The sequence below is a fragment of the Symphalangus syndactylus genome, chromosome 13 (genome assembly GCF_028878055.3).
Source record: "Symphalangus syndactylus isolate Jambi chromosome 13, NHGRI_mSymSyn1-v2.1_pri, whole genome shotgun sequence".
Lineage (NCBI taxonomy): Eukaryota > Metazoa > Chordata > Mammalia > Primates > Hylobatidae > Symphalangus > Symphalangus syndactylus.
Window position 1 is genome coordinate 103,308,718 of NC_072435.2, and position 26,298 is coordinate 103,335,015.

At 40.3% G+C, this 26,298-nt stretch overlaps 2 protein-coding genes across 11 annotated transcripts in view; one reads left to right on the top strand and one right to left on the bottom strand.

Annotated features, from left to right (window-relative positions):
• Window positions 1-2,220, top strand: part of PWP1 (PWP1 homolog, endonuclein) — a 53,368-nt gene extending 51,148 nt beyond the window's left edge. For all 3 annotated transcript variants that reach the window (XM_063614377.1, XM_055240113.2, XM_055240114.2), the window contains one exon: window positions 1,172-2,220. In XM_063614377.1, the coding sequence (XP_063470447.1) occupies window positions 1,172-1,281 (110 nt within the window). In that variant the 3' untranslated portion in view covers window positions 1,282-2,220. The remainder of the gene's footprint in view (window positions 1-1,171) is intronic.
• PRDM4 (PR/SET domain 4) overlaps window positions 1-26,298 on the bottom strand; it is a 61,596-nt gene that overhangs the window by 11,443 nt on the left and 23,855 nt on the right. For 5 of the 8 annotated variants that reach the window (XM_063614372.1, XM_063614373.1, XM_055240110.2 and 2 more), the window contains one exon: window positions 21,756-23,374. In XM_063614372.1, the coding sequence (XP_063470442.1) occupies window positions 23,062-23,374 (313 nt within the window). In that variant the 3' untranslated portion in view covers window positions 21,756-23,061. Of the gene's footprint in view, window positions 1-5,202; window positions 5,781-21,755; window positions 23,375-26,298 lie in introns of those variants that run through there. The other 3 variants (XR_010114928.1, XM_055240112.2, XM_063614374.1) reach the window with 3 other exon arrangements.

Sequence of the window (26,298 nt, forward strand, 5' to 3'; positions counted from 1 at the left end):
AGCAGACAGCCCTGAACAGAGATTTACCCACATATTTATTAACACCAAACTAGCCATTAGCATTGTTTCTATAGGTATTAAATTAACAAAGTATCCCTTATGGGAAACGAGGGATAGGCCGAATTAAAGGAATGGGTTGGGCTAGTTAACTGCAGCAGGAACATGCCCTTAAGACACAGATTGCTCATGCTATTATAGCGTTTGTGGCTTAATTAAGACACAGATTGCTCATGCTATTGTTTGTGGCTTAAGAATGCCTTTAAGTGGTTTTCCACCTTGGGCGGGCCAGGTGTTCCTTGCCCTCATTGCCGTAAACGCACAACCTTCCAGCTTGGGCATTAGGGCCATTATGAACATGTTACAGTGCTGAAGAGATTTTGTTTATGGCCAGATTTTGGGGGGCTTGCTCCCAACAATTTAACAAATACATATCTTAAAATTGAAAGATCTTTGGGGAAAGCTGGAAAGAAATATAGCATGGTCTCAACAAATAGCCCTCTCCCCCACAGTCACCAGTGTGAATAAATCCATCCTTTGCGTAACTATAAAATTCTACAAAATCCAACTTTCTGGAAGGGGCCACTCCTCTCCCTTCGGGGATCCTGGCTGCTTATTTATTACTTTGAGGTAGTCTGGTGTGTTCTATAAACACAGAGATAATATGTATATATCCCCACTATATGATTCCTGCATCTTCCCTCCCATGCAAAACAAGGATCCTGAGATTTTTCTCCAGGCTATTCTGATGTGTGTGAGTCCTAAGTCCGAAAAGTTCTGTGCTGGTTATGATCAGAGAAAAGTGAAAGAAAAAATAGGAAGCAATCAGAAGTAGAATAAGGCCAGGAGAGAGTCATTTATAAGGAATGGGACATCTGTTACCAAGGCGGATCAGATAAATCCAAGACATGGCAAAGAAAGTAAATATACAAAAAGTAAATATACAAAAATAAATTAGACCATTTAAAAAAATAATTCACTTCATTCAGAACCTTAACTTAGACTTCTGAGTTGGTTACTCACTTTACCATTTATAAAGTACTAAGTATATTTTCATAAAATTTCTGCCCCAGAATAGAGAATCTCATTGCTCAATTCTGCATTTTAGTGTCTTTTTATATTCTGACTTAATCTCCTGATCTGTTTGTTTCTTACCTGTTAATTTGTATTTTAGTAAATGAAGCATTTGGAAGACGAGAGAGGCTTGTTCTCGGGAGTGCAAGAAATTCATCTATTAGTGGCCCTTTTGGCAGCAGGAGCTCAGATACACCCATGGAGTCTTAATGAAGATCATCTAATTTCCTGCTTACCTTAACTGGGAATTTTAAAAAGTTGGTCTAAAAATGTTCCATGTGTGGCAGCAACCATGCAGAGTGACTGAAACACAATTCATTTCTGACTGCCTGACATTCCTTTCTGCAACTGCGGTGGCACCACAAACAGCCAGTCTTTGTGCTTGCTCTTCAGATGGATGGTTTGTAAGACTCTTGTTGCATTTCTTAAAAAAGAGTAATAAAAAGGATTTTTAAAAGTAATTCCTTAAACATACCATCTGTCACAGTTAATCTAGGTTTGTAAATAGGTAGTAATTTATAGAATTTTTAAAGCAAAAAATCCTGTAATATTAAAAGATGGGTAAACCTAGGCCCGGAAAGGTTGTTATTTGGCTAAGATTGCACGGGAGGCCACGAACAGAGGCAAGTGCCCCAGAGACTCCACTTTCATTCCTAACTGTTCTCAAATTACTGCTCATGATTGAGTATTCTCAACGCAACTCGTAGAGTTTGATAAGTAAAAGTTACATGCCCCTGTTTTCCTAGCATGATATTCACTGTTATCAAAGACAAGAGGCAGACCATTCATTCATTCTCATAACACTGAATGCTATTCTGTGCCTAGTGCTATACAAGGCATGGGACTTGTGTCAATAAGTCTTTGCTCTCCACCTAACAAGGGACAGTTTTAATTATAGATTGTCTTCCTATTAAGTATGAGTTTTAGTAGGCATTAAAAATTATTTTTCTAATATGAGACCCAACCCTAACTTGCCAGAAGAATAATCAGTTCATGAACCGTTGATATTTCCTGTATATTTCATGAATGTGACTTCAATCATTCTAGTGTTAATACTGTGGAATGTCATTGGTGTAGCAATGTGGGTTCACCAAAACACCTTTTTATACAGAGGACAGATGTGTGAATTAAAGAGATTAAAGGATAGAGTATTCTGTTTCTTTTTGTTTTGATTTGGCTTTTAGGTATTAAAATAAGGCCCATATCACTAAAAATTAGTAACAGAGGGAGACCTCTAATAGATTTAAACTCGGTTAATTCTCTCAAATTTGACGTTTTCTCCTACAAAGAATAACTCTAAAACAGGCATCTTCCCAGGACTTTCCGTTCTCAGGAAAAGACTCAGTTACGTATACAAAATAACTTCCACTGCTTTATGTAGTCATATAGGTCTGCCTAAAATAAGAATTTGTATTTAATAAATACCAAAATTTTCAAATGGTAAATGAGGTTGACACCTCAGTTTCCAACCTGAAAGTGCTAGTGCAATGAATGCTAAGCATGGGGTGTTTTCTGAGCCAAAAGAATGTGCCTGTGAAGTAGTTGGTTAGAGCAGATCTGAGCACCTGGGACCAGAAGAGTGCTGGCCGGGACCTGCAGTTACTGCTAAAAGCCAGTGCAGGCAGTGGGTAAGACATCTGAGTAGACAGGCAATAGGGGTAGTCAAGCTGTGGGAACTGGGTAACATGGGGATTAAAATCCAAGCCCAGATTATAAATGTAAAAGGAGGCTCGATTGTGTCATACTGACTGAGGAAAGGGTTCCATATCACTTCCCACTGTGGGTACATTTTGCACCTAAATGTGGGTAGATCTGAGCCCAAAGATGTGTGGCTTGGAATGCCTGTCTAGCATAGAAAGTAGGGTAACGACATGTAACATTTTCACCACTGGTAGTTTGTTGGTGACTGGTGTTTTCATTACATAACACATGGAAATGCCATGGAGCCAAACATATTTGTCAAAAGTGAAAACCTGATACTAACTTTTAAACAATTTTACCCAGATGGCTGGGCGTGTTGACTTATGCCTGTAATCCCAGCACTTTGGGAGGCCAAGGTGGGCGGGTCATCCGAGGTCAGGAGTCCAAGACCAGCCTGGCCAACATGGTAAAACCCCGTCTCTACTATAAATACAAAAATTAGCTGGGCGTGGTGGTGGGTGCCTGTTAATCCCAGCTACTTGGGAGACTGAGGCAGGAGGATCAGTTGAACCTGGGAGGCGGAGATTGCAGTGAGCCAAGACCACGCCATTGCACTCCAGCCTGGGCAACAGAAGCGAAACTCCGTCTCAAAAAATAATTGCCCAGATGTAGGCAGGTGCCAGCTAATTATATCTGGGAATTCAGATTCACAGGTGCCAGCTAATTATATCTGGGAATTCAGATTCTGCAAAACCAATTGTTTATAAAGTAGAAATATCAACTTCTATGATACTATATTCTATGAGCATTATACAGGTAGAACTTAAAGGCCTCAATTTTTCAGGACAACCCAAACTACATCTTACGAAGCTCTTTTCAGTAAAGGTGGTATATGAAATGTATGCTATACTCTTACATATTCTTTTAGGTGGAGGAGGTTTTTGTTTGTCTTTTGTGTGTGTTTTTTTAGACTGTGTGTTGAGTTGCCCAGGCTGGAGTGCAATGGCATGGTCTCGGCTTACTGCAACCTCCGTCTCCCAGGTTCGAACGATTCTCCTGCCTCAGCCTCCTGAGTAGCTGGGATTACAGGCATGTGCCACCATGCCCAGCTGATTTTTGTATTTTTAGTGGAGATGGGGCTTCACCATGTTGGCCAGGCCAGTCTCAAACTCCTGACCTCAGGTGATTGCCTGCGTCACCTCCCAGAGTGCTGGGATTACAGGCGTGAGCCACCGTGCCCGGCCAAGGGAGGTCTTTTCAAGTACTTTTAAAACATCCTGTCAGAACAAATAGCCAGATTTTGTTTCAGAAACAATTTGTTTCATACTTCCATTTCTAGATGTGACAGTATAGCTTAAACAAAAGCTGAACAGGAGGCATGCAACATCTATTTGAAGGCACTGAAGTGCTTCTAAGGCAGCCAGGACTTGAGGGCAAAGATCCTGGGAGAAGGGATGTGCAGAGAATTAACCCCATGTGACTATGCTGATTTTCTTAGGCATTTACCAATTTTTTGTTGTACGAGGTAAGAAAACTGAGAAAAGCAGCAGAGCAAAAACAAAAATTGAACTTGATTTCAAAAAGGAAGGTCTCTAAAAACACTCCAAGCTCTCACTGTGACCCCTCAAAGGCTATACCCCAAAAGTTGAGATAAACCAGTAGAGCTAACTTTAGGAATCTGAAGCCCAGCCTTGAGTAAGCTCAGTTTTTGACGGGTTTGAGGTGTCCCTGCTCTAGTTTCACAGAGGACAGGGTGAATCCTCCCTGGAAGAGGATAATTTCATCCACAGCTTCTAGTTTTTCATACACAATCTCTTGCATTCCAGCAAACATTTCTAAGCACACTAAGAAATAGCACCATGAGAAAAATAGACTTGTAATAAATTCACACATTGGACTTATGTTGGACATGAACTTTGAAATAGGATTGGTAAATGTAAGAAAAAATAAGATTGACTATATCATCAAGGAATTGGAATCTATAAAGAATTAAATGAGAACTCTAGAACTTAAGAGAATTTTATATATGAGACTAGCAACATTAGAGTTGAAGAAGGATTAGTGAATGTGAGGGTAGGTCAATGGGAAATATCCACACTAAAATACAACGAGTAAAAAGTATATATAAAAAGGTATAAGATGCATCAGGCGTGGTACAAAAGTCTAACATACGTGTAACTGGAATCAGACTAGGATGAGGGAAAGTAATATCCAAAAAGATTATGGCAAAAGTTAAACACAAGTTTATGAACCTAAAACTACTCCTTGGTATATATCCAAGAGAAACAAAACATGTCCTTACAGAGACATATGCAGATGTTCAGCAGCAGTGTCATTCTTAACAGCCCCAAAGTGGAAACAATCCAAATGTTCATCAGTGGGTGAATGAATAAACAAAATGTAGGATAGCCATAAAATGGATTTCTGTTCTGTGATAAAAGGGAATGAACTAACACATACTGCAACATAGATGAACCTTTAAGACATGCTAAATGAGAGAAGTTGGACATGAGGCCATATATTATATAATTCCATTTATATGAGGTTTTCAGAGGAAAAGGCAAATCCATATATACAGTACCTTAATCATTTCCTGGGATTGGGAGTGAGAATAGGGTGTGACTGCAAATGAGCAAAAAGGATCTTTTTGGGTGCTGGAAGTGATTTAAAATAGGATTGTGGTGATGGTTGCACTATTTTGAATATCCTAAAAACCAATGGATTGTACACTTAAAATGGGTGAATTTTATGGTAAGTAAAATACTTCCTTTAAAAAGATGAAGACACTGGCTGAGCATGATGGCTCACACCTTTAATTCCAGAATTTTGGGAGGCCAAAGTAAGCAGATTGTTTGAGCCTGGGAGTTCAAGACCAGCCTGGGCAAAACCCCATTTCTATAAAAAATCTCTATAAAAAATACAAAAATTACCTGGTTGTGGTGGCGCTTACCTGTAGTCCCAGCTACTTCAGAAGCTGAGGTGGGAGGACTGCTTGAGCATGGGAAGTGGAGGTTGCAGTGAGCCAAGATCACACCATTGCACTCCAGCCTGGGCAACAGAGTAAGACCCTGTCGCAAACAACAATAATAATAATAATAAAGTTAGGCTAAACTTACGCAGAATGAAAACGATCCCAGATGGGAATACAGAAATGAAGGAAGGAATAATGATCAACATGGGTAAATTTAAGTCAATATTACCACAGAAAACAGCAATAATAATGTTGTATAGGGCTTCAAATGTCTGGAAGATTAAAATGCCTGACAAAAGGCTAGAAGGAGACAAATAGAGTTAAGGTATTCTAAGATCTCAGCATTGTTTTGGAAGGGATAAAACTATCACTATTACACTCTAATAAATCGAGGATGCATGTTGTAATCTCTAGGTGAACTACTAAGAGTACTGAAAAAAGCCAAAAGGGGAGAAAGGGAATAATACTTGATTAATTCAAAAGAAGCAAGGAGGCCGGGCACAATGGCTCATGCTTGTCATCCCAGCACTTTGGGAGGCCGAGGTGAGTCAATCACCTTAAGTCAGGAGTTCGAGACCAGCCTGGCCAACATAGTGAAGCCCCATCTCTACCAAAAATACAAAAATGAGCTGGGTGTGGTAGCATGTGCCTGTAATCCCAGCTACTCGGGAGACTGAGGCAGGAGAATTGCTCTAACCCAGGAGGCAGAGGTTGCAGTGAGCCAAGATCATGCCATGCACTCCAGCCTGGGTGACAAAAGTGAGACCCTGTCCCCACCCCCCGAAAAGAAAAGTTAGAAAAAGACCAGCAATTTAAACCCAAAAATGTGGACAGAAGGAAATAACAGAGTAGAAATTAATGTCATAGACAACAAATACAATATAGAAAATCATCAAAGAAAAAATAGATTATTTACAATACTAAGAAAGTTGATAAACCTATAGCAATAGTGAACATAACACAAATTATTAACATCAGACTTGAAAAGGAGGACATCACTACAAACCCTATAGATACTAAACGGTAAGAAGATATGAACAATTTTTTGTGATTAAATTTAAAAATGTATATTAAATAGACAAATTCCTAGAAAAATATAACTTAGGAAAACTGATACTAGAAGAAATAGAAAATTTGAATATTGAAACATACTTCTTATTCATATACAAGAGACATGTTTAGCTAGGTCAAAGAAGCAGGGAGTTTGGCTCCATGACTGCCCTGAAATAATTTCTTCTCTCTGTAGCCATAGAGTTATACAGTGAAAAACCAGAAAAGAGTCTGATCCTGCAGGTTACTGATATACAAGATAAGTTGAATTCACTGCTTCAGCAGGTTTCTTAAATAACAATTGGATTATTTTGGAAGAAAGCATGCAAACCCAAAAAGTAGAATGGTGATATCTGAGAACATTACAATGACCAAGTACCCAAAACCCAAAGATCTGCCAACAGAAGTAGCTCCTCCCCTATCTAATGAGAATGGTTCTGATTTTCTTGAATATCTTGTAATGATCACACCTCAGGTAGTTATCTTCTAAAACAGTCCCCATTCTCTTCATTTACCACTCCTACCACCTCTTATTGCTTCTGACCTATGACAAGGTGAAACACTCAAATTCTCTATAATTCCAAAGTCAAACCTTGGAAAAGGAAGTTTACATATTAACAGAATTGCAAGAATTTCTTAATGTATTGGCAAAATCTTAAGGAATATGTGTCAGCAAGATTCTGAGGATTCTAGACCAGGGAAGGAGAAACACAGTTTAAACTGTTTATTGATATGGATACATTTAATTGCAGGTGATCATGGGTGATAATCTAACCTATGTCCCAGCCATGCTTGCCAGGTACAATTCTGTCTCCCCTCCTCTAACAGTAACTGGATCCTCACTGCCTTGAAACCAGCCAGGTCAGATAAGTAGTTCAAGATGTCATTTCTTTAAGGATCTGTTGTCTGCACTATTTTCAGACAACTCCTCTAGCTAGTTTAAGCAAAAAGCATTTATTGAGCAATATAGATCACTCATGGAATCACTCACTGAAAAGGCTGACAAAATGGAGTCTAAGCTGAGTTCTAGGAATGACTCCTAATCCCATACCACAGACATTAACTCACAAGGTGCATCTGCTGCTTCAATGGTCAAGAAGCCACCTACCACATCAGAAAGCCTCCATCCACCATCACCACCAGCTCTAAAACCACACCTCACTGGTAATATCCAAGCCTGCACAGTAGATACCTCAGGCCCTGCTTCTCTCCCTGTGTAATTGTTCTGAATCTTGTCTCACATGAGTGCATCTAATTAGAGGAATTTTAGTTTTGCTTGGAATCTCAGCTCTGAAGGGATCTGGAAAACAGTTATTGGCTTTCCAGACTCTACAGTAAGGAAAGCATGATAAAGGGGATTGACATCTACAGCATGCCCCTTGTATAATTCATGTTAATATATAGCTAGGGATAGATAATAAATGATCAGACAACAGGCTTTTTAACAATATGTCTTGGAGATATTCCTGTGTTAGTACATATGGTTTTACCTCATCCTTTTTAATGACAGCATTGTATTGCTCAGTATGGGTGTGCCATAATTTCTCCAACATTTCATTTCTGGAGAACACTTAGATTTTTTCCATCTTCACTTAAAAATACTGGTGTATTTTTCTATCCTCACCACACATCCATAAGAAAGGACTAGGATCCTGTACATAATTTTTTTTCATATGTATGAGCATTTCCATAAGATTTCTGAAAGTGAAATTACCGAATCAAAGGGTATATAATTCCTAAATTTGTTTGGACATTGCCAAATGACCTTTGAAAAGAGTTTTTGCAAATTAATACTTCCAACTAAAAAATTTCCTCTCTTTCCCCTAAGCGACCTGGGATGATCTGTGAAAATGGTTCTCTAGTCACTTGACCCAGGAAACCCCACAAAATCATGCAAATCAAGAGGTTCAAATCTTCATGTTCACTAAGAACACTCGTGAAACTGCCCAGGCCATCAAGGGTATGCATATATGAAAAGCCACCAAGTATCTGAAATATGTCCCTTTCAGAAGCAGTGTGTACCATTCCGAGGTTACAGTGGTGGACTTGGTAGGTGTGCCCCTGCCAAGTAGTGGGGCAGGACACAGGGTTGCTGGCCCCAAAAACAGTGCTGAACTTTTGCTGCATATGCTTAAAAATACAGAGAGGAATGCTGAGCTTAACGGCTTAGATGTAGATTCTCTGGTCACTGAGTATATCCAAGTGAACAAAGCACCTAAGATGCACCACCGGACTTAACTAGAGCTCACGGTCAGATTAACCCACACATGAGCTCTTCGAGATGATTCTCACTGAAAAGGAACAAATCCGAAACCAGAAAAGGAAGCTTCCCAGAAGCAAAAGATATCCCAGAAAAAAGTGAAGAAACAAAAACTTATGGCATAGGAATAAATTTAGTGAAAAAGTAACTAAAAGTTGTTGTTGTTTTTTTTTAAAGCGTTTCCTTTCCCTTAAACCCAGGTTAAGACTTCTAAATCTTTGCGACTTTGGCCAAAAACAATACAATTGCACTTTCTTATTACTCATGAGGTGGAGTATGTTTTCATGTTCTATTGTCTATTGTATTTCTTTTTTCTTTGATGGCTTGCCTGTTTATATATTTTGCTGTTTTGTGCTTTTAAAACTTAATCTGTAGGTATTTTTTTTCTATTCTGCTTGTTAGTCATGTTTTTCTCCAGTATATCACTGGGGTCTTAATTTTGGTCATAAATTTAGGTCTTTAGGAAAGCCTTCCCCACCCCAGCATTTAAAAAATACTTGGTGAATTTTTTGCATTTATCTCTTTAAATTCATCTGGAATTTACTTGTGTGTAGTCTGAGGTAAAAATATAACATTTTACCTAACGGACAGCAAATTGTTCCAATACTGTTAATTGAATAGTCCATTCTTTCTCTACTGGTTGAAATGCCAACTTTATATTATATACAATATATTTATATCTATATACCTTATTCTGGACTTTCCATTCTGTACTAGTGCGTTATTTCCTATGCCAATAACAATTATTATTTTTTATTTTAAGTTCTGGGATACATATGCTGAATGTGCAGGTTTATTACATAGGTAAACATGTGCCATGGTGGTTTGCTGCACCTATCAACCCGTCATCTAGGTTTTAAGCCCCGCATGCATTCGGTATTTCTAACAATTATTTTAATTACTATAGCCTTAGTATTTTGGTTCCCAATAGGACAAGTTCCCCTCATAGTTCATCATTCCCCAAAAAATTCCTGGCTATTCTCTTATGCTTTCTTTTTCAAATGAACTTGAACTTGTCAAGCTCCATAAAAATCCCTTTAAGATATTGAATGGCATGTTATTGAATTTACAGTAATAAAGGAATAATTTAATAATTGTATACTATGGAATCTTTCCATTTAGGTTCATGGGTCCCCTTTCCGCTTATTGTTCTTTTACATCTTTTGTTTTTCTTTTTTTGAGATGGAGTCTCACTCTGTCACCCAGGATGGAGTGCAGTGGGATGATCTTGGCTCACTGCAACCTCCACCTCCTTGGTTCAAGCAATTCCCCTGCCTCAGCCTCCCGAGTAGTTAGGATTACAGGCGCATGCACGCACAGCTAATTTTTGTGTATTTTTAGTAGAGACAGGGTTTCACCATGTTGGCCAGAGTGGTCTCAAACTCCTGACCTCAGGCAATCTGCCAGCCTTGGCCTCCCAAAGAGACAGGAGCTCAACTCTGGAGTCCAGGCTGAAGTACAGTGGTGCAATCATAGCTCACTGCAGCCTTAAATTCCTGGCTCATGCAATCCTTCACCTCAGCCTCTGGAGTAGCTAGGACTACAGGTGCGCACCACCACACCCAGCTAATGTTAAAAGTTTTTGTTGAGACAAGGTCTTACTATGTTAACCAGAGTGGTCTTGAATTCCTCAAGCAATTCTCCTGCCTCAGTTTCCCAAAGTGTTGGAATTACAGGTATGAACCACAGCACCCATTCTATCTTTCAAATGAAGTTTATTCTCTTTTCATATAGACTTTGCTAGTTGCTGGATTTATTTCTAGGTTTTTATGAGTTTAATACTAAGGCGGATAGGACACTTTTCTCATATTTTGCAGTTTGTTATTCCTAACATATAGAAGAGCTATGAAAATGTGTATGCTCTCTTTGTACTGGGCACCTTGTTAAACTCTCAGTTCTTACAGTTTTTCAGTTAATTTTCTTGATAATTGTCTGCAAAAAGGGACAGTTTATCTGTCTTATTTCCTTGACTAGGATCTTTGGTACAATGTGGAATACAGTTGTGGAGAGGACAACATTGTCATGTCCCTTTAATGAAACTATATATGTCTAATAGTTTACCACCTCGTGGATTGTTCACTGGTGGTTTTGTTTTTTGTTTTGTTGTTTTTGTCTTTTTTTGAGATGGAGTCTCGTTCTATTGCCAGGCTGAAGTGCAGTGGCACAATCTCAGCTCACTGCAACCTCTGCCTCCCAGGTTCAGGCGATTCTCCTGCCTCAGCCTCCTGAGTAGCTGGGACTACAGATGTGCACCACCATGCCCAGCTAATTTTTGTATTTTTAGTAGAGACAGGGTTTCACCATGTTGGCCAGGATGGTCTTGATCTCTTGACCTCGTGATCCACCCGCCTCAGCCTCCCAAGTGCTGGGATTATAGGCATGAGCAACCGTGTCCAGCCAGTTCACTGGTTTTTTAAAAATTTATTTTTTTAAATTTGCCTTTTTTTTTTTTTTTTGAGACGGAGTCTCGCTCTGTTGCCAGGCTGAGACATTTCTGATAAACTTTTAACATTCAAATTATCATGCTTTTCCTTTTATATGGAAAACTTTACTCCTTTTTCTCTGGCTAACTTGTATTCGTCCTTTAAAGTTCAGTTTAAATGTCATTTCCTGAGTAGGGGGGTTCCAAGATGGCCGAATAGGTACAGCTCCCAGCGTGAGCCACACAGAAGACAGGTGATTTCTGCATTTCCAGCTGAGCTTTGAAGAGAGTGGCAGTTCTCCCAGCACGGAGTTTGAGATCTGAGAATGGACAGACTGCCTCCTCAAGTGGGTCCCTGATCCCTGAGTAGCCTAACTGGGAGGCACCCGCCAGTAGGGACAGACTGACACCTCACACAGCTGAGTACCCCTCTGAGGCAAAACTTCCAGAGGAATGATCAGGCAGCAACATTTGTTGTTCAGAAATATTCGCTGTTCTGCAGCCTCCGCTGCTGATACCCAGGCAAATGGGGTCTGGAGTGGACCTCCAGCAAACTCCAACAGACCTGCAGCTGAGGGTCCTGACTGTTAGAAGGAAAACTAACAAACAGAAAGGACATCCACATCAAAACACATCTGTACATCACCATCATCAAGGAACAAAGGTAGATAAAACCACAAAGATGGGGTAAAAACAGAGCAGAAAAAGCTGAAAATTCTAAAAGTCAGAACACCTCTCCCCCTCCAAAGGAACGCAGCTCCTCGCCAGCAACGGCAAAAAGCTAGACGGAGAATGACTTTGACGAGTTGAGAGAAGGCTTCAGACGATCAAACTTCTAGCTAAAGGACAAAGTTTGAACCCATCGCAAAGAAGATAAAAACCTAGAAAAAAGATTAGACACATAGTTAACCAGAATAACCAGTGTAGAGAAGTCCTTAAATGACCTGATGGAGCTGAAAATCATGGCACGAGAACTACGTGACAAATGCACAGCCTTCAGTACCTGATTCGATCAACTGGAAGAAAGGGTATCAGTGATTGAAGATCAAATGAATGAAATGAAGCGAGAAGAGAAGTTTAGAGAAAAAAGAGTAAAAAGAAACAAACAAGGCCTCCAAGAAATATGGGACTATGTGAAAAGACCAAATCTACGTCTGATTGGTGTACCTGAAAGTGACGGGGAGAATGGAACCGAGCTGGAAAACACTCTGCAGGATATTGTCCAGGAGAACTTCCCCAACCTAGCAAGGCAGGCCAACATTCAAATTCAGGAAATACAGAGAATGCCACAAAGATACTCCTCGAGAAGAGCAACTCCAAGACACATAATTGTCAGATGCACCAAAGTTGAAATGAAGGGAAAAATGTTAAGTGCAGCCAGAGAGAAAGGTCGGGTTACCCACAAAGGGATGCCCATCAGACTAACAGCGGAACTCTCAGCAGAAACTCTATAAGCCAGAAGAGAGTAGGGGCCAATATTCAACATTCTTAAAGAAAAGAATTTTCAACCCAGAATTTCATATCCAGCCAAACTAAGCTTCATAAGTGAAGGAGAAATAAAATACTTTACAGACAAGCAAATGCTGAGAGATTTTGTCACCACCAGGCCTGCCCTAAAAGAGCTCCTGAAGGAAGCACTGAACATGGAAAGGAACAACCAGTACCAGCCACTGCAAAAACATGCCAAATTGTAAAGACCATCAAGGCTAGGAAGAAACTGCATCAACTAACGAGCAAAATAACCAGCTAACATCATAATGACAGGATCACATTCACACACAATATTAACCTTAAATGTAAATGGGCTAAATGCTCCAATTAAAAGACACAGACTGGCAAACTGGATAAAGAGTAAAGATCCATCAGTGTGCTGTATTCAGGAGACCCATCTCACGTGCAGAGATACACATAGGCTCAAAATAAAGGGATGGAGGAAGATCTACCAAGCAAATGGAAAACAAAAAAAGGCAGGGGTTGCAATCCTAGTCTCTGATAAAACAGACTTTAAACCAACAAAGATCAAAAGAGACAAAGAAGGCCATTACATAATGGTAAAGGGATCAATTCATCAAGAAGAGCTATCATAAATATATATGCACTCAATACAGGAGCACCCAGATTCATAAAGCAAGTCCTTAGGGACCTACAAAGAGACTTAGACTCCCACACAATAATAATGGGAGACATTAACACCCCATTGTCAACATTAGACAGATCAACGAGACAGAAAGTTAACAAGGATATCCAGGAATTGAACTCAGCTCTACACCAAGCAGACCTAATAGACATCTACAGAACTCTCCACCCCAAATCAACAGAATATACATTCTTCTCAGCACCACATCATATTTATTCTAAAATTGACCACATAGTTGGAAGTAAAGCACTCCTCAGCAAATGTAAAAGAACAGAAATTATAACAAACTGTCTCTCAGACCACAGTGCTATCAAACTATAAGTCAGGATTAAGAAACTCACTCAAAACCGCTCAACTACATGGAAACTGAACAACCCGCTCCTGAATGACTACTGGGTACATAACAAAATGAAGGCAGAAATAAAGATGTTCTTTGAAACCAACGAGAACAAAGACACAACATACCAGAATCTCTGGGACACATTCAAAGCAGTGTGTAGAGGGAAACTGATAGCACTAAATGCCCACAAGAGAAAGCAGGAAAGATCTAAAACTGACACCCTAACATCACAATTAAAAGAACTAGAGAAGCAAGAGCAAACACATTCAAAAGCTAGCAGAAGGCAAGAAATAACTAAGATCAAAGCAGAACTGAAGGAGATAGAGACACAAAAAACCCTTCAAAAAATCAGTGAATCCAGGAGCTGGTTTTTTTTTGAAAAGATCCACAAAACTGATAGACTGCTAGCAAGACTAATAAAGAAGAAAAGAGAGAAGAATCAAATAGACACAATAAAAAATGATAAAGGGGATATCACACCGATCCCACAGAAATACAAACTACCATCAGAGAATACTATAAACACGTCTATGCAAATAAACTAGAAAATCTAGAAGAAATGGATGAATTCCTGGACACATACACCCTCCCAAGACTAAACCAAGAAGAAGTTGAATCTCCAAATAGACCAATAACAGGCTCTGAAATTGAGGCAATAATTAATAGCTTACCAACCAAAAAAAGTCCAGGACCAGATGGATTCACAACCGAATTCTACCAGAGGTACAAGGAGGAGCTGGTACCATTCCTTCTGAAACTACTCCAGTCAACAGAAAAAGAGGGAATCCTCCCTAACTCATTTTATGAGGCCAGCATCATCCTGACACCAAAGCCTGACAGAGACACAACAAAAAAAAGAGAACTTTAGACCAATATCCTTGATGAACATCGATGCAAAAATCCTCAATAAAATACTGGAAAACTTAATCCAGCAGCACATCAAAAAGCTTATCCACCATGATCAAGTGGGCTTCATCCCTGGGATGCAAGGCTGGTTCAACATACACAAATCGATAAACGTAATCCATCATATAAACAGAACCAAAGACAAAAACCACATGATTATCTCAATAGATGCAGAAAAGCCCTTTGACAAAATTCAACAGTCTTCATGCTAAAAACTCTCAATAAATTAGGTATTGATGGGATGTATCTCAAAATAATAAGAGCTATTTATGACAAACCCACAGCCAATAGCATACTGAATGGGCAAAAACTGGAAGCATTCCCTCTGAAAACTGGCACAAGACAGGGATGCCCTCTCTCACCACTCCTATTCAACATAGTGTTGGAAGTTCTGGCCAGGGCAATCAGGCAGGAGAAAGAAATAAAGGGTATTCAATTAGGAAAAGAGGAAGTCAAATTGTCCCTGTTTGCAGATGACATGATTGTATACCTAGAAAACCCCATTGCCTCAGCCCAAAATCTCCTTAAGCGGATAAGCAACTTCAGCAAAGTCTCAGGATACAAAGTCAATGTGCAAAAATCACAAGCATTCTTAAACACCAATAACAGACAAACAGCCAAATCATGAGTGAACTCCCATTCACAATTGCTTCAAAGAGAATAAAATACCTAGGAATCCAACTTACAAGGAATGTGAAGGACCTCTTCAAGGAGAATTACAAACCACTGCTCAACGAAATAAAAGAGGACACAAACAAATGGAAGAACATTCCATGCTCATGGATACGAAGAATCAATATCGTGAAAATAGCCATATTGCCCACGGTAATTTATAGATTCAATGCCATCCCCATCAAGCTACCAATGACTTTCTTCACAGAATCAGAAAAAAGTACTTTAAAGTTCATATGGAACCAAAAAAGAGCCCACATTGCCAAGTCAATCCTAAGCCAAAAGAACAAAGCTGGAGGCATCATGCTACCTGACTTCAAACTATACTACAAGGCTACAGTAACCAAAAGAGCATGGTACTGGTACCAAAACAGAGATATAGACCAATGGAACAGAACAGAGCCCTCAGAAATAATGCCACACATCTACAATCATCTGATCTTTGATAAACCTGACAAAAACAAGAAATGGGGAAAGGATTCCCTATTTAATAAATGGTGCTGGGATAACTGGTCAGCCATATGTAGAAAACTGAAACTGGATCCCTTCCTTACACCTTACACAAAAATTAATTCCAGATGAATTAAAGACTTAAATGTTAGACCTAAAACCATAAAAACCCTTCGAAGAAAACCTAGGCAATATCATTCAGGACATAGGCATGGGCAAGGACTTCATGTCTAAAACACCAAAAGCAATGGCAACAAAAGACAAAATTGACAAATGGGATCTAATTAAACTAAAGAACTTTTGCACAGCAAAAGAAACCATCATCAGAGTGAACAGGCAACCTACAGAATGGGAGAAAATTTTTGCAACCTACTCATTTGACAAAGGGCTAATATCCAGAATCTACAATGAACTCAAACAAATTTACAAGAAAAAAACAAGCAACCCCATCAAAAAGTGGGCAAAGGATATGAACAGACACTTCTCAAAAGAAGACATTTATGCAGCCAAAAAACACATGAAAAAATGCTCATCATCACTGGCCATCAGAAAAATGCAAATCAAAACCACAATGAGATACCATCTCACACCAGTTAGAATGGCGATCATTAAAACGTTAGGAAACAACAGGTGCTGGAGAGGATGTGGAGAAATAGGAACACTTTTACACTGTTGGTGGGACTGTAAACTAGTTCAACCATTGTGGAAGACAGTGTGGCGATTCCTCAAGGATCTAGATCTAGAAATACCATTTGACCCAGCCATCCCATTACTGGGTATATACCCCAAGGATTATAAATAATGCTGCTATAAAGACACATGCACACGTATGTTTATTGTGGCACTATTCACAATAGCAAAGACTTGCAACCAACCCAAATGTCCAACAATGATAGACTGGATTAAGATAATGTGGCACATATACACCATGGAATACTATGCAGCCATAATAAGGATGACTTCATGTCCTTTGTAGGGACATGGATGAAGCTGGAAACCATCATTCTCAGCAAACTATCCCAAGGACAGAAAATCAAACACTGCATGTCCTCACTCACAGGTGGGAATTGAACAATGAGAACACTTGGACACAGGAAGGGGAACATCACACACCGAGGCCTGTCGTGGGCTGGGGGGAACGGGGAGGGATAGCATTAGGAGATACACCTAATGTAAATGACGAGTTAATGGGTGCAGCACACCAGCATGGCACATGTATACATATGTAACAAACCTGCACATTGTGCACATGTACCCTACAACTTAAAGTATAATAAAAAAAGTCATTTCCTTTGAGAAGACTCCCCTCATCTCCGTAGCCTGCATAAGATACCCCTGCTGTGTTACAATGTAATCTGTCTTTACTCCTTTTAAAATTTTGTAATTACTTGCTTAGTAGTCTCCCTTATTAGATTTTTTTCTTTCTTTTTCAGACAGAGTCTCGTTCCATTGCCCAGACTGGAGTGCAGTGGAGTGATCTCCGCTCACTGCAGCCTCCACTTCTTGGGCTTGAGTGATTCTCCTGCCTCAGCCTCCTGACTAGCTGGATTACAGGCATGCACCACCACACCTGGCTAATTTTTGTGTTTTTAGTAAAGGCGGGGTTTCACCAGGCTAATCTTGAAATCCTGGCCTCAAGAAATCCACCCGCCTCGGTCTCCAAAAGTGCTGGGATTACAGGTGTGAGCCACCGCACCCAGCTCCTCATTAGATTTAGTATGAAGTAATAGGATTTTGCTTTGTGTTACAAAAATCTAGCTAATTGGGATGCCTTACCACTTGGTATATTCAGAATGTCTTTTCCCAGCATTCACAGCAAGCAACCATACATTCATAGTCTCAGGGCATTTCTCAAGTCTTATTAATCAATTTAAAAAACTTGATTATTATCAACCACCAAAATGAGAGTACTGAGCCACCCAAGCTAGATGACTTTTCCGTAATCATACTAATAACTCTATTCCACAGAATACGGTAGAAAAAGCATTGAATGCAAAGCTAGGAGGCCTTACTTTCCAATCTCACACTTCAGTAACTGCATTAACTTCTGGGACATTCTGTGGCCTCGGTAAAACAAAGATATTAAAACCTACCCTACAAGGTTATTGTGAAGTTAAAGGACTTAACATATAATAAACTTAAGTAAGTTACTCGAGTTCTGTTCCCTTCTTTCGAATGGTTACTTCTCAGCTTAAAATTGAATTTCCTGGTCACAAGCCATTGCTTCTCCTTAAATACACACCTCTCCAGCCCTTAAAGTCTAACATGTTCCTTTCCCAAAGAAAACAAACAATGCTGGATGAATAGACCATCTTGCTTTTCTCTTGCTATGAAACATACTATTTGCCCACTGGCACAGTGGGAATTTTAGATGCAAAGTAGCCCGGCTCCCTTTGTTTTTGCTACAGCACATCTGGGTCAGGCATCTTGAATAAGTCCCTTAACAGAATATTATGTCATCTCATATGCTTTTGAATAATTCACTTGTCATAACTGAGTGGTAGTTGGCTCTAATCAACTAAGAAAAATGACCCACAAAGGTGTTCTTTGCTTATAAAAAATAGATTTCACAACCCCAGTGCAAATATGCAACTAAGTGTAAGCAGCAGTGTGATGCATCCTGAAATGAGGTGTCAGAACAACAGCAGCGTCTAAATAATGTTTCATGTAGATTAACATGGAAGAGAGTCCTGGAAGAGAAATATAGGCATTTTTAAAAAGTGCTCCCAGGCAGCAAATCACTGAATATGAAATGCAACAAACTGTATTTTTTTTTTTTTTTTTTGAGATAGAGCCTTGCTCTGTTGCCCAGGCTGGAGTGCAGTGTCACAATCTTGGCTCACTGCAACCTCCACCTGCTGGGTTCAAGTGATTCTCCTGCCTCAGCCTCCTGAGTAGCTGGAATTTACAGGCACCCACCAGCTAATTTTTGTATTTTTAGTAGAGACGGGGTTTCACCATGTTGGCCAAGCTGGTCTGGAACTCCTGACTTCAGGTGATCCACCTGCCTCCCAAAGTGCTGGGATTACAGGTGTGAAAAGTGTAATTTTTCTGAATTTCATTTTCAACATCTAGACAACTGAGGGTAAAGCCTACTTTTATAATGCCCAATGAGGAGTAAAACAGTAAACTAAAATGTACTACCTACCACTAGAAAGCATATTTGCAAGCAAATTTGTCACAAGGGCCTAGGCAGTGCTAGCTAAGAGGGGCCAGAAGTTGTGTCTATTGATCAATTAACAGATCACTCAAGAAGTAAAATTTCCCAAAGTAAGTGACTTTCACCTTAGGTGATTTTTCTTTCCCAAATCTGGCCCTAAACTGAACTTGATGCTTGCCCAACCCCAAAGCCCATGCCCAGCCTGAGCCTCAGCAAGTATGTAGCAGCATAAGATGTGCTGCAGGGTAAGGAGGCAGGTGCAGGGGGCAGAAAACACAAAGAACAAAGCATGCTCTCCATGTGCTCCCTAACTTGTAGATATAAATATGCGTTGTCTAAATGGAATAGTTTAGAGTTTATGTGATTTCCTTTAAAGACTTGTAGCCTGGGCCAGGCACGGTTGCGCATGCCTGTAATCCCAGCACTTTGGAAGGCCGAGGCGGGCAGATCACCTGTATCCAAAGGCAGGAGCAGAGTCCTAGTCATTTTTCTGTTCCCCCTACAATGCCTTAAAGTGTACCAGGACTTAATAAATGGTTTTTGAAAAGAACATTCTCCTTGTCTGAGGACTATGCAGGCCTGAGTGCCTAATGATCCTCAATGTGCATATACAAGAAAAGCTAAGGAGCAAAAAAGCTGTTAAGGAGTGGTTTCATCCCTTTCAGTAGTAGGGAAATTTGCTGGTGGCAATATACACCACCAGAAATGGTGCCTGCCTTTATATTGCTCATGCTAACCTGTAAAGCTGGGGTTAAACTGAAGTCACTATACTGGAAGCTGCTCCTCTTTAAGCAATCATTATCAAGAGCGTGTACCTGGTTAGACTGCGTAGTTTGCCAGGGCTGCCACAACAAATTGCCATGGACTGGGTAGACCAAACAGAAATGTATCGTCTCCCAGTTCTGGAGGCTGGAAGTCTGAGATCAAAGCAATGGCAGGACTGTTCAGAGGGCTGTGAGGGAAGGACCTGTTCCAGGCCTCTTTCCTTGGGCTTGGAGATGTCTTCTCCCTGTCTCCACATCATCTTCCCTCTGTATAAGGCTTTGTCCAAATTTTCTTTTTCTAAGAACACCAGTCACATTGGGTTAGGTCCTAACTTAAGGACTTCATTTTAACTTAATTCCTTCTTTAAAAACCGTATCTCCAACTACAGTCACATTTTAAGATTACTGGAGGTTAGGACTTCATCATATGAATCTGGTGGTGTTGGCAGGAGGCAGTGTGTTCACCCGTAACAGACCATAATCACTTGTGTATATGGAGATACATCATTCCTTAGTGTGTGCCTCCAAGTTTGGTGATCAGATCATCATGTTTACATACTTGATGAGGGGCTGACAGCTTCTGGCATGTTTATGCTTCTTGGGACACAGGTAAAGGAGTGTTTACTAGAAAGCAGGGACACAGGTCAAGCATGAAAAGGCTGACGAAGACTCTAGTTCCTGTTACCTCTTTGCCCTCTGAGAATCTCAGCACAACAAAAATGCCAGGATTATGAGCAACTCACCTTTTTGAGAAGGAAATGCCAAGCATACAGTGAGCTACAAGAATACTCTGAACTAGTTTATAGGCTTTGGCCTTGAAAACTCAAATTATTCCAGTTTTATATTACTAAAATCAGGGCTTCTTGGGTATTCTATACGTCAATTTTTTTAGTGTAGAAACCTATGTTAAAATGAAACATGTAGACTAATGGGAAACTAAAGAATATCAGCTACTGTTTACTCCATGTTGAGCACTGTGGGAGCCACTGACATGTATGAACTTAACATCTAAATAGTATAATGAAGTGGCACTCTTAATACTCTACGGTTAAGGGAAGAGGCATAGAGAGCTTACATAACTTGGCCAAGGTTACAAACCTTCATCACACAGCAAAGCCCACACTAGAGAACATTCTGCAGGGCTCCAGAGCCTACATACACATCCTGCCTCTCACCATGACCATTTACTCAACAGCAGCAAGGCCACCCAAAATGGGCAGACGTGTCAAAGGGCACTTACTCATTTATTCATATTGTTAAAATGACTTAGAATTTAAAATTAAGATGTAAAAAAATGGAGACAGTTGTAAATACCAAGCACTAACAGCTATATTTTCACTAAAAAGGTTTCCAAGCTTCCCCTGCTGTTTGTGTTCCTGTGACACTAGGCCTAACTATCTTGGGCATCATTTCAGTCTTGGGAATGAAGGAAATTAACCCAGTGTGTGCTACTGAGATAAAGGAAGAAAGGGAGCTTAGAGTCGCAGTACCGGTGGTTTCCTGGGAATGAGGTAGCCTGCTAGCTGGATGCCTTTGGCAAAAGGCTGTTTGAAGCTGCCCTAGGAACCAGAGCTGCCCTGAGGGAGGCATCACGACTCAGTGTCAGCAGCCACCCCTAACCATCCACAACACATCCCCCAACCCTCCACTGCAGACCTGCCACATTTCTCCAAGGAGGTAACAGAGTAAAGGCATACCTTAGGCAGGAAGAGGGCAGAAGAGGGTTGGAAGCACAGGAAGCAGTTTGTCTAAGTACTAACAGCAGAAACAATAAGAATATGATCTCGAAAGCTGAAATACTCTAGAACTGCTCTCTCCTTCTAACCTCAGAAAGATTCAAATTGTACTTGACTTTCCCTAGAAGACTCACTCATCTCCTTCCTCCATAAAACAAGACTACCAGAGGAATCCTGTATTTTAAAAAAGTTTAATTTTAATCCTTCCTAGAGGAATACAGATTTGAATGAAATACATTCATTCCATAAATACATTAGCAGCAAAACCTTCCAACCAGAGTCCTCTACTCCAGTCCAGAGGTTGTGCCTTGAGCAGGAGAGCATCCATCAACCCTGTCAACTTAAGGGTGGGTCTGCTTCTGAAAAACGCTGGATGTGCATGGGTGACTTAACTAAGCTGGGACCCTGAAAACAGGCCCATGTGGTCACCATTTAGCCTTCTTTACCTTCCAAAAATCCTTTGGCATCTTCCATGCTTCTCTGATGAGGTTCCTCAGCACTGAGACAACTGGGAAGACCTAACTTTGCACATGCATTAAATAATTTGTTATTTTGAGTTGGCAATGTTTTAACACTTTTCATAAGGTAAATGAAACATAAAAGATTATTCCCTTCCTTCCCTTCCTCAGGTGAGTCCACATGTACTCGTCAGGAGACAATCCAGCAGGCATTATCTGGGCTCTCTGTATCTCCAGGCCCCCTTTGTCTGAATGGCTGGAAGTTTACTGGAGAGAGAGCCATGTCTAAACCTACAAAGATCTCCATGTCACAATAACCAGGTGACTTGCTCAGGCTTCCATCAAAGCTAATTTCTTGGGCAGAGGCCAGGCATCTCTCCTCTTGTTCTCTCCATCATTGACTACTGACTGACTGCCGTGCCCTCCAGGCACCTGCCGAAACTTTGGAAAGCAAGATCTACCCTAAACTCCCAAGTGGCCAGGAGCAGTTAAGGCAGGTCCTGCTTTAAACTTACCGGCTGCCAAGTAGCACACTTATGCCACTGTGTCCCAATCCATTCTGTGGTGAGTATAAGTCACAAGAGTCTGCATAAAACACAATCAGCAATAAGGATGGCTATGGGCCAAGGACTAAGTTTAGAATGTTACCAAGTCACAGGACCAGCAGGAAAATGGAATAATGGAAGAATGTGAAATAAATCTGATTTGTTTGAGCAGAAGGCAGCTTTGATTCAGGCATAAATGCATCTCCCAGATTATCATGTAAATAAAGACCTCAGAAGCTCACACTTCTCTCCTAGTCCACCACTTAAAATAGGACACATGCTCAGTTTTCCCAATCTGTTTTAAAGCGTTTTCATTAGGATACTCTTCTGTAAGTGCTTTATTCATTCCCAGTCTGTTTTGATTATTGGCTGAAAATAAATCAGGAACCATTTTATATAAAAACCATTATAGCAGATAACTGGTTATGTGTATTTTTCCATTTGCATTTTCATCCAAAATAGCTTGTTTCTTTTCCTTTTATTTATGTGCAGAAAGAGACTCATCCGCTGAATACACAGCACTGTTAATCCTACAGTCTTCTGTCCCCACAGAGTCTGCTAGATCTTCCTCTTCTGAGTCATCCTCTTCTTCCTCCTCTGGTGCTGATGAACTGGAGGTGGGCCCTTTGCAGGTTTTCAGGTGGCGGGTGAGATGGTATTTGGTTAGATAAGCCTTTGTACATTTTTCACAGACATAATCCCGTTTTCCTTCATGAGAATTGAGATGCTTCTTTAAGTGATTTGTTCTCAAGAACAGCTTATCACACTTGGGACACTTGATCTGGCGTTCTCTAAGAGGAACACAAGAAAAAACATTTGATTTGGGGTTACAAATAACAACTGAGGCAACACTTATTCTTCATAGCCGCAGGCCTTTGTCAGAGCAGCTCTATCCTTCTGAATCAGGCTTTTGCATGGGCGATATACAGAAGACTCATAAAACGTGTATAGTTTAAAACAGTGGTAGGCTGATTTTGCCTGTTTTAGAATACTATGTAAATTCTCGAATTCTATGTCAATTCTATATATATTTCTTTTGTCTTGCTGCATTCTCTCAGTATGATGCTTATAAAATTCATTCAAGCTGCTGTATCAGTTGTTTGTTCCCTTCCACTGCTGTATACTATTTACAAATATACAAATATACCACAACTTATCTATGGTACTGGATTTGTCTCTAGCTAATGAATATTTTGGTGGTTTCCAGTTTTTATTATCACGAGCAAGAGTGCTATGAACGTTTTTATATTGTTACTATTATTTTTTAGAGACAGGGTCCCACTATGTTGCCCAGGCTGGAGTGCAATGGCTATTCACAGGTGTGATCATCATGCACTACAGCCTTGAACTTCTGGGCTCAAGTGATCTGTCCGCCTCAGCCTCCCAAGTACCTGGGACTATAGATGCATGCCACTGCACCTGGCATTTGAACATTTTTATACTTGTACGGTGCTCTGCAATACATGTTTCTCTAGGGCATATACCCAAGAACTATATAGCTAAATCAAAGGATATGCACATCTTCAACTTTACAAGATAATGACAAACGGTTTTCCAACGTAGTTGTTTCAATATACACATCCATCATTGACGGTTCTGGCTGTCCCATATTCTCAACTGGAAGACTCAAATTTGAAAATGTCTGCCAATGAGCCAGTACGTAATGGTATCTCATTACACTGTTATTTGTGTTCCCTGGATGCCACTTTTATGGAATTGCCATTTTTCTGTGCTTTTCTTAGACTAGTGGTTCTCAAGTAGGGGCGACTGCCTCTATGGGGGCATTTGGCAATGTCTGGAGGCCTTTCTGATTGTTATACTGGGGAGGGGTGGTATAATTAGTATCTAGCAGGAAAAGGCCAAGGATGCTGCTAACCATTCTACAATGCACAGGGCAGCCCCACAACAAAAAATTAACTCGGTCAAAATGTGAATAATGTCAAGGTTTGAGTAACCCTGGTCTAGACATTTCAGAGCTGAAAAGAACCTTAGAGATCACACAGACCAGGAATTTTTTAACTTTTTTTTTGAGTAGCTGAACTCCATGTCTTTATGAAAGCCCAAAATGAAACAGTTAAAGCAAGTTATTAATAAAATCCTGGAAGGAGAGGGTGCAGTCAGGTGTTCTGAAGCCTGGCTTCCTTAGCATTTCTCCCATCCTCTTCTAGCAACAGATGGCACTGAAGAATTCTTGGAATTCCCTGGAGCAGTTTTAAAACCACCAATCTAATCCAACCTCTTAATTCTGCAGATGGGAAACATCATGTGCATAAAAACTACTAAGCAACTTGCCCAAGGCCACAACAAAACCCCTATCAAGTGTCTGACTTTTCATCTTCTAGTCTTACGGTTTTTAGATGTTTATTCAACACATATTTACTGTGTCTAATTATGCCAGGCACTGTTCTAGATGCTAGGGCTATAGGATGTGGGTAAACTAAGTCCCTGCTTTCCTGAAGCTTACATTCTAAGTGGACAGATTATAGCATAAACAAATGTGTAACATGATATCAGATAGCAATAAAGACTATGAAAACACATGGAGCCAGGTAAAAGTGAAGGGGTCCCTATTTTAGATAAGATAGTCAAGGAAGGCCCTCCTGAGGAGATAACATTTGAGCAGAAACCTGAATGGAGGGAAGAAGACATGCAGGAATCTGGAGGGAGAAGTTTCTAAGGCAGAGGCCCTAAGACTGGATGTGCTTAGTATGCTCAAGGAGTAGCAAGGGGAGGGTCAGAATGGCCAAAGCAGAATATGAAAAGTAATAAAAGGTGAACGGGAGAGGTAGCCAAGTACTATTACATCATAAAGGGCCTTCTGACTGTTGCAAAAAGCTTTTAACGCAAATACGATGGAAAGCCACCAGAGATGTACGAATGAAGACAGGCACAATCTGACTTATATTTGAAATGGATTGCTCTGGCACTGTGGACAGAAAACTGTGTGTATGTGTGTTCATCTGTGTTGCGGAGTAGATGAGGAGAAATAGCAAGTAGTAGCAGGGAGATCAACTGGGAGGCTACTGAAGCCATCCATAGAAGAAAAGCTGGTGGTCTGGAAAAGGTGATAGTTGAATGAAGGAAGGAAGGAAAAACTGAGTTGAGAATTACTTCAAGGCGTTTGGCGTGACCATTGAGGTGAATAATGGTGGTGCCATTTAATGAGCTGCTCAGCACTGGAGGAAATCAAATTCGTGGGGTAATATTGGGTTGAGTTTTGGACACATTAGATTTAAGTTGCCTAGTGAACATCCAGCATCGGAGCTGCTGATGGTGAGGTGTATGAGGGTGGAGACATAAATCATAAGATGGTATCTAAAGCCATGAGACACGATGACCTGGGGAGTAAACATCACTGCTCTTCTGCTCACTTCCTTTCTTACAGGAAGGGCAAAGCCAGGTTCTGTCAGAACTCTTCCACTCTCGGGGGACACTAAGGGGGAACTCCTCTTGCATTTGGCATTAGGGCTGTAGCTGTTTTTTTTTTAAGTAGATAAATAAAAAGACTGCTAACACCACTATATCCACTTTGAAATGCCCCAAAGTAAAAATACAAGCATCTGAAAATTTTACCAACGATCTCCATAGGAAGACTTAAGCCTCATTCAAAACCATTTTGAGGGAACAGTGCTTCTTATATGAATGACTTATACCAGCTTTGACAGTCCAAAACCTTCTTTCTATCCCATGAAAGTTTGGAAAGAGGCTTACCATA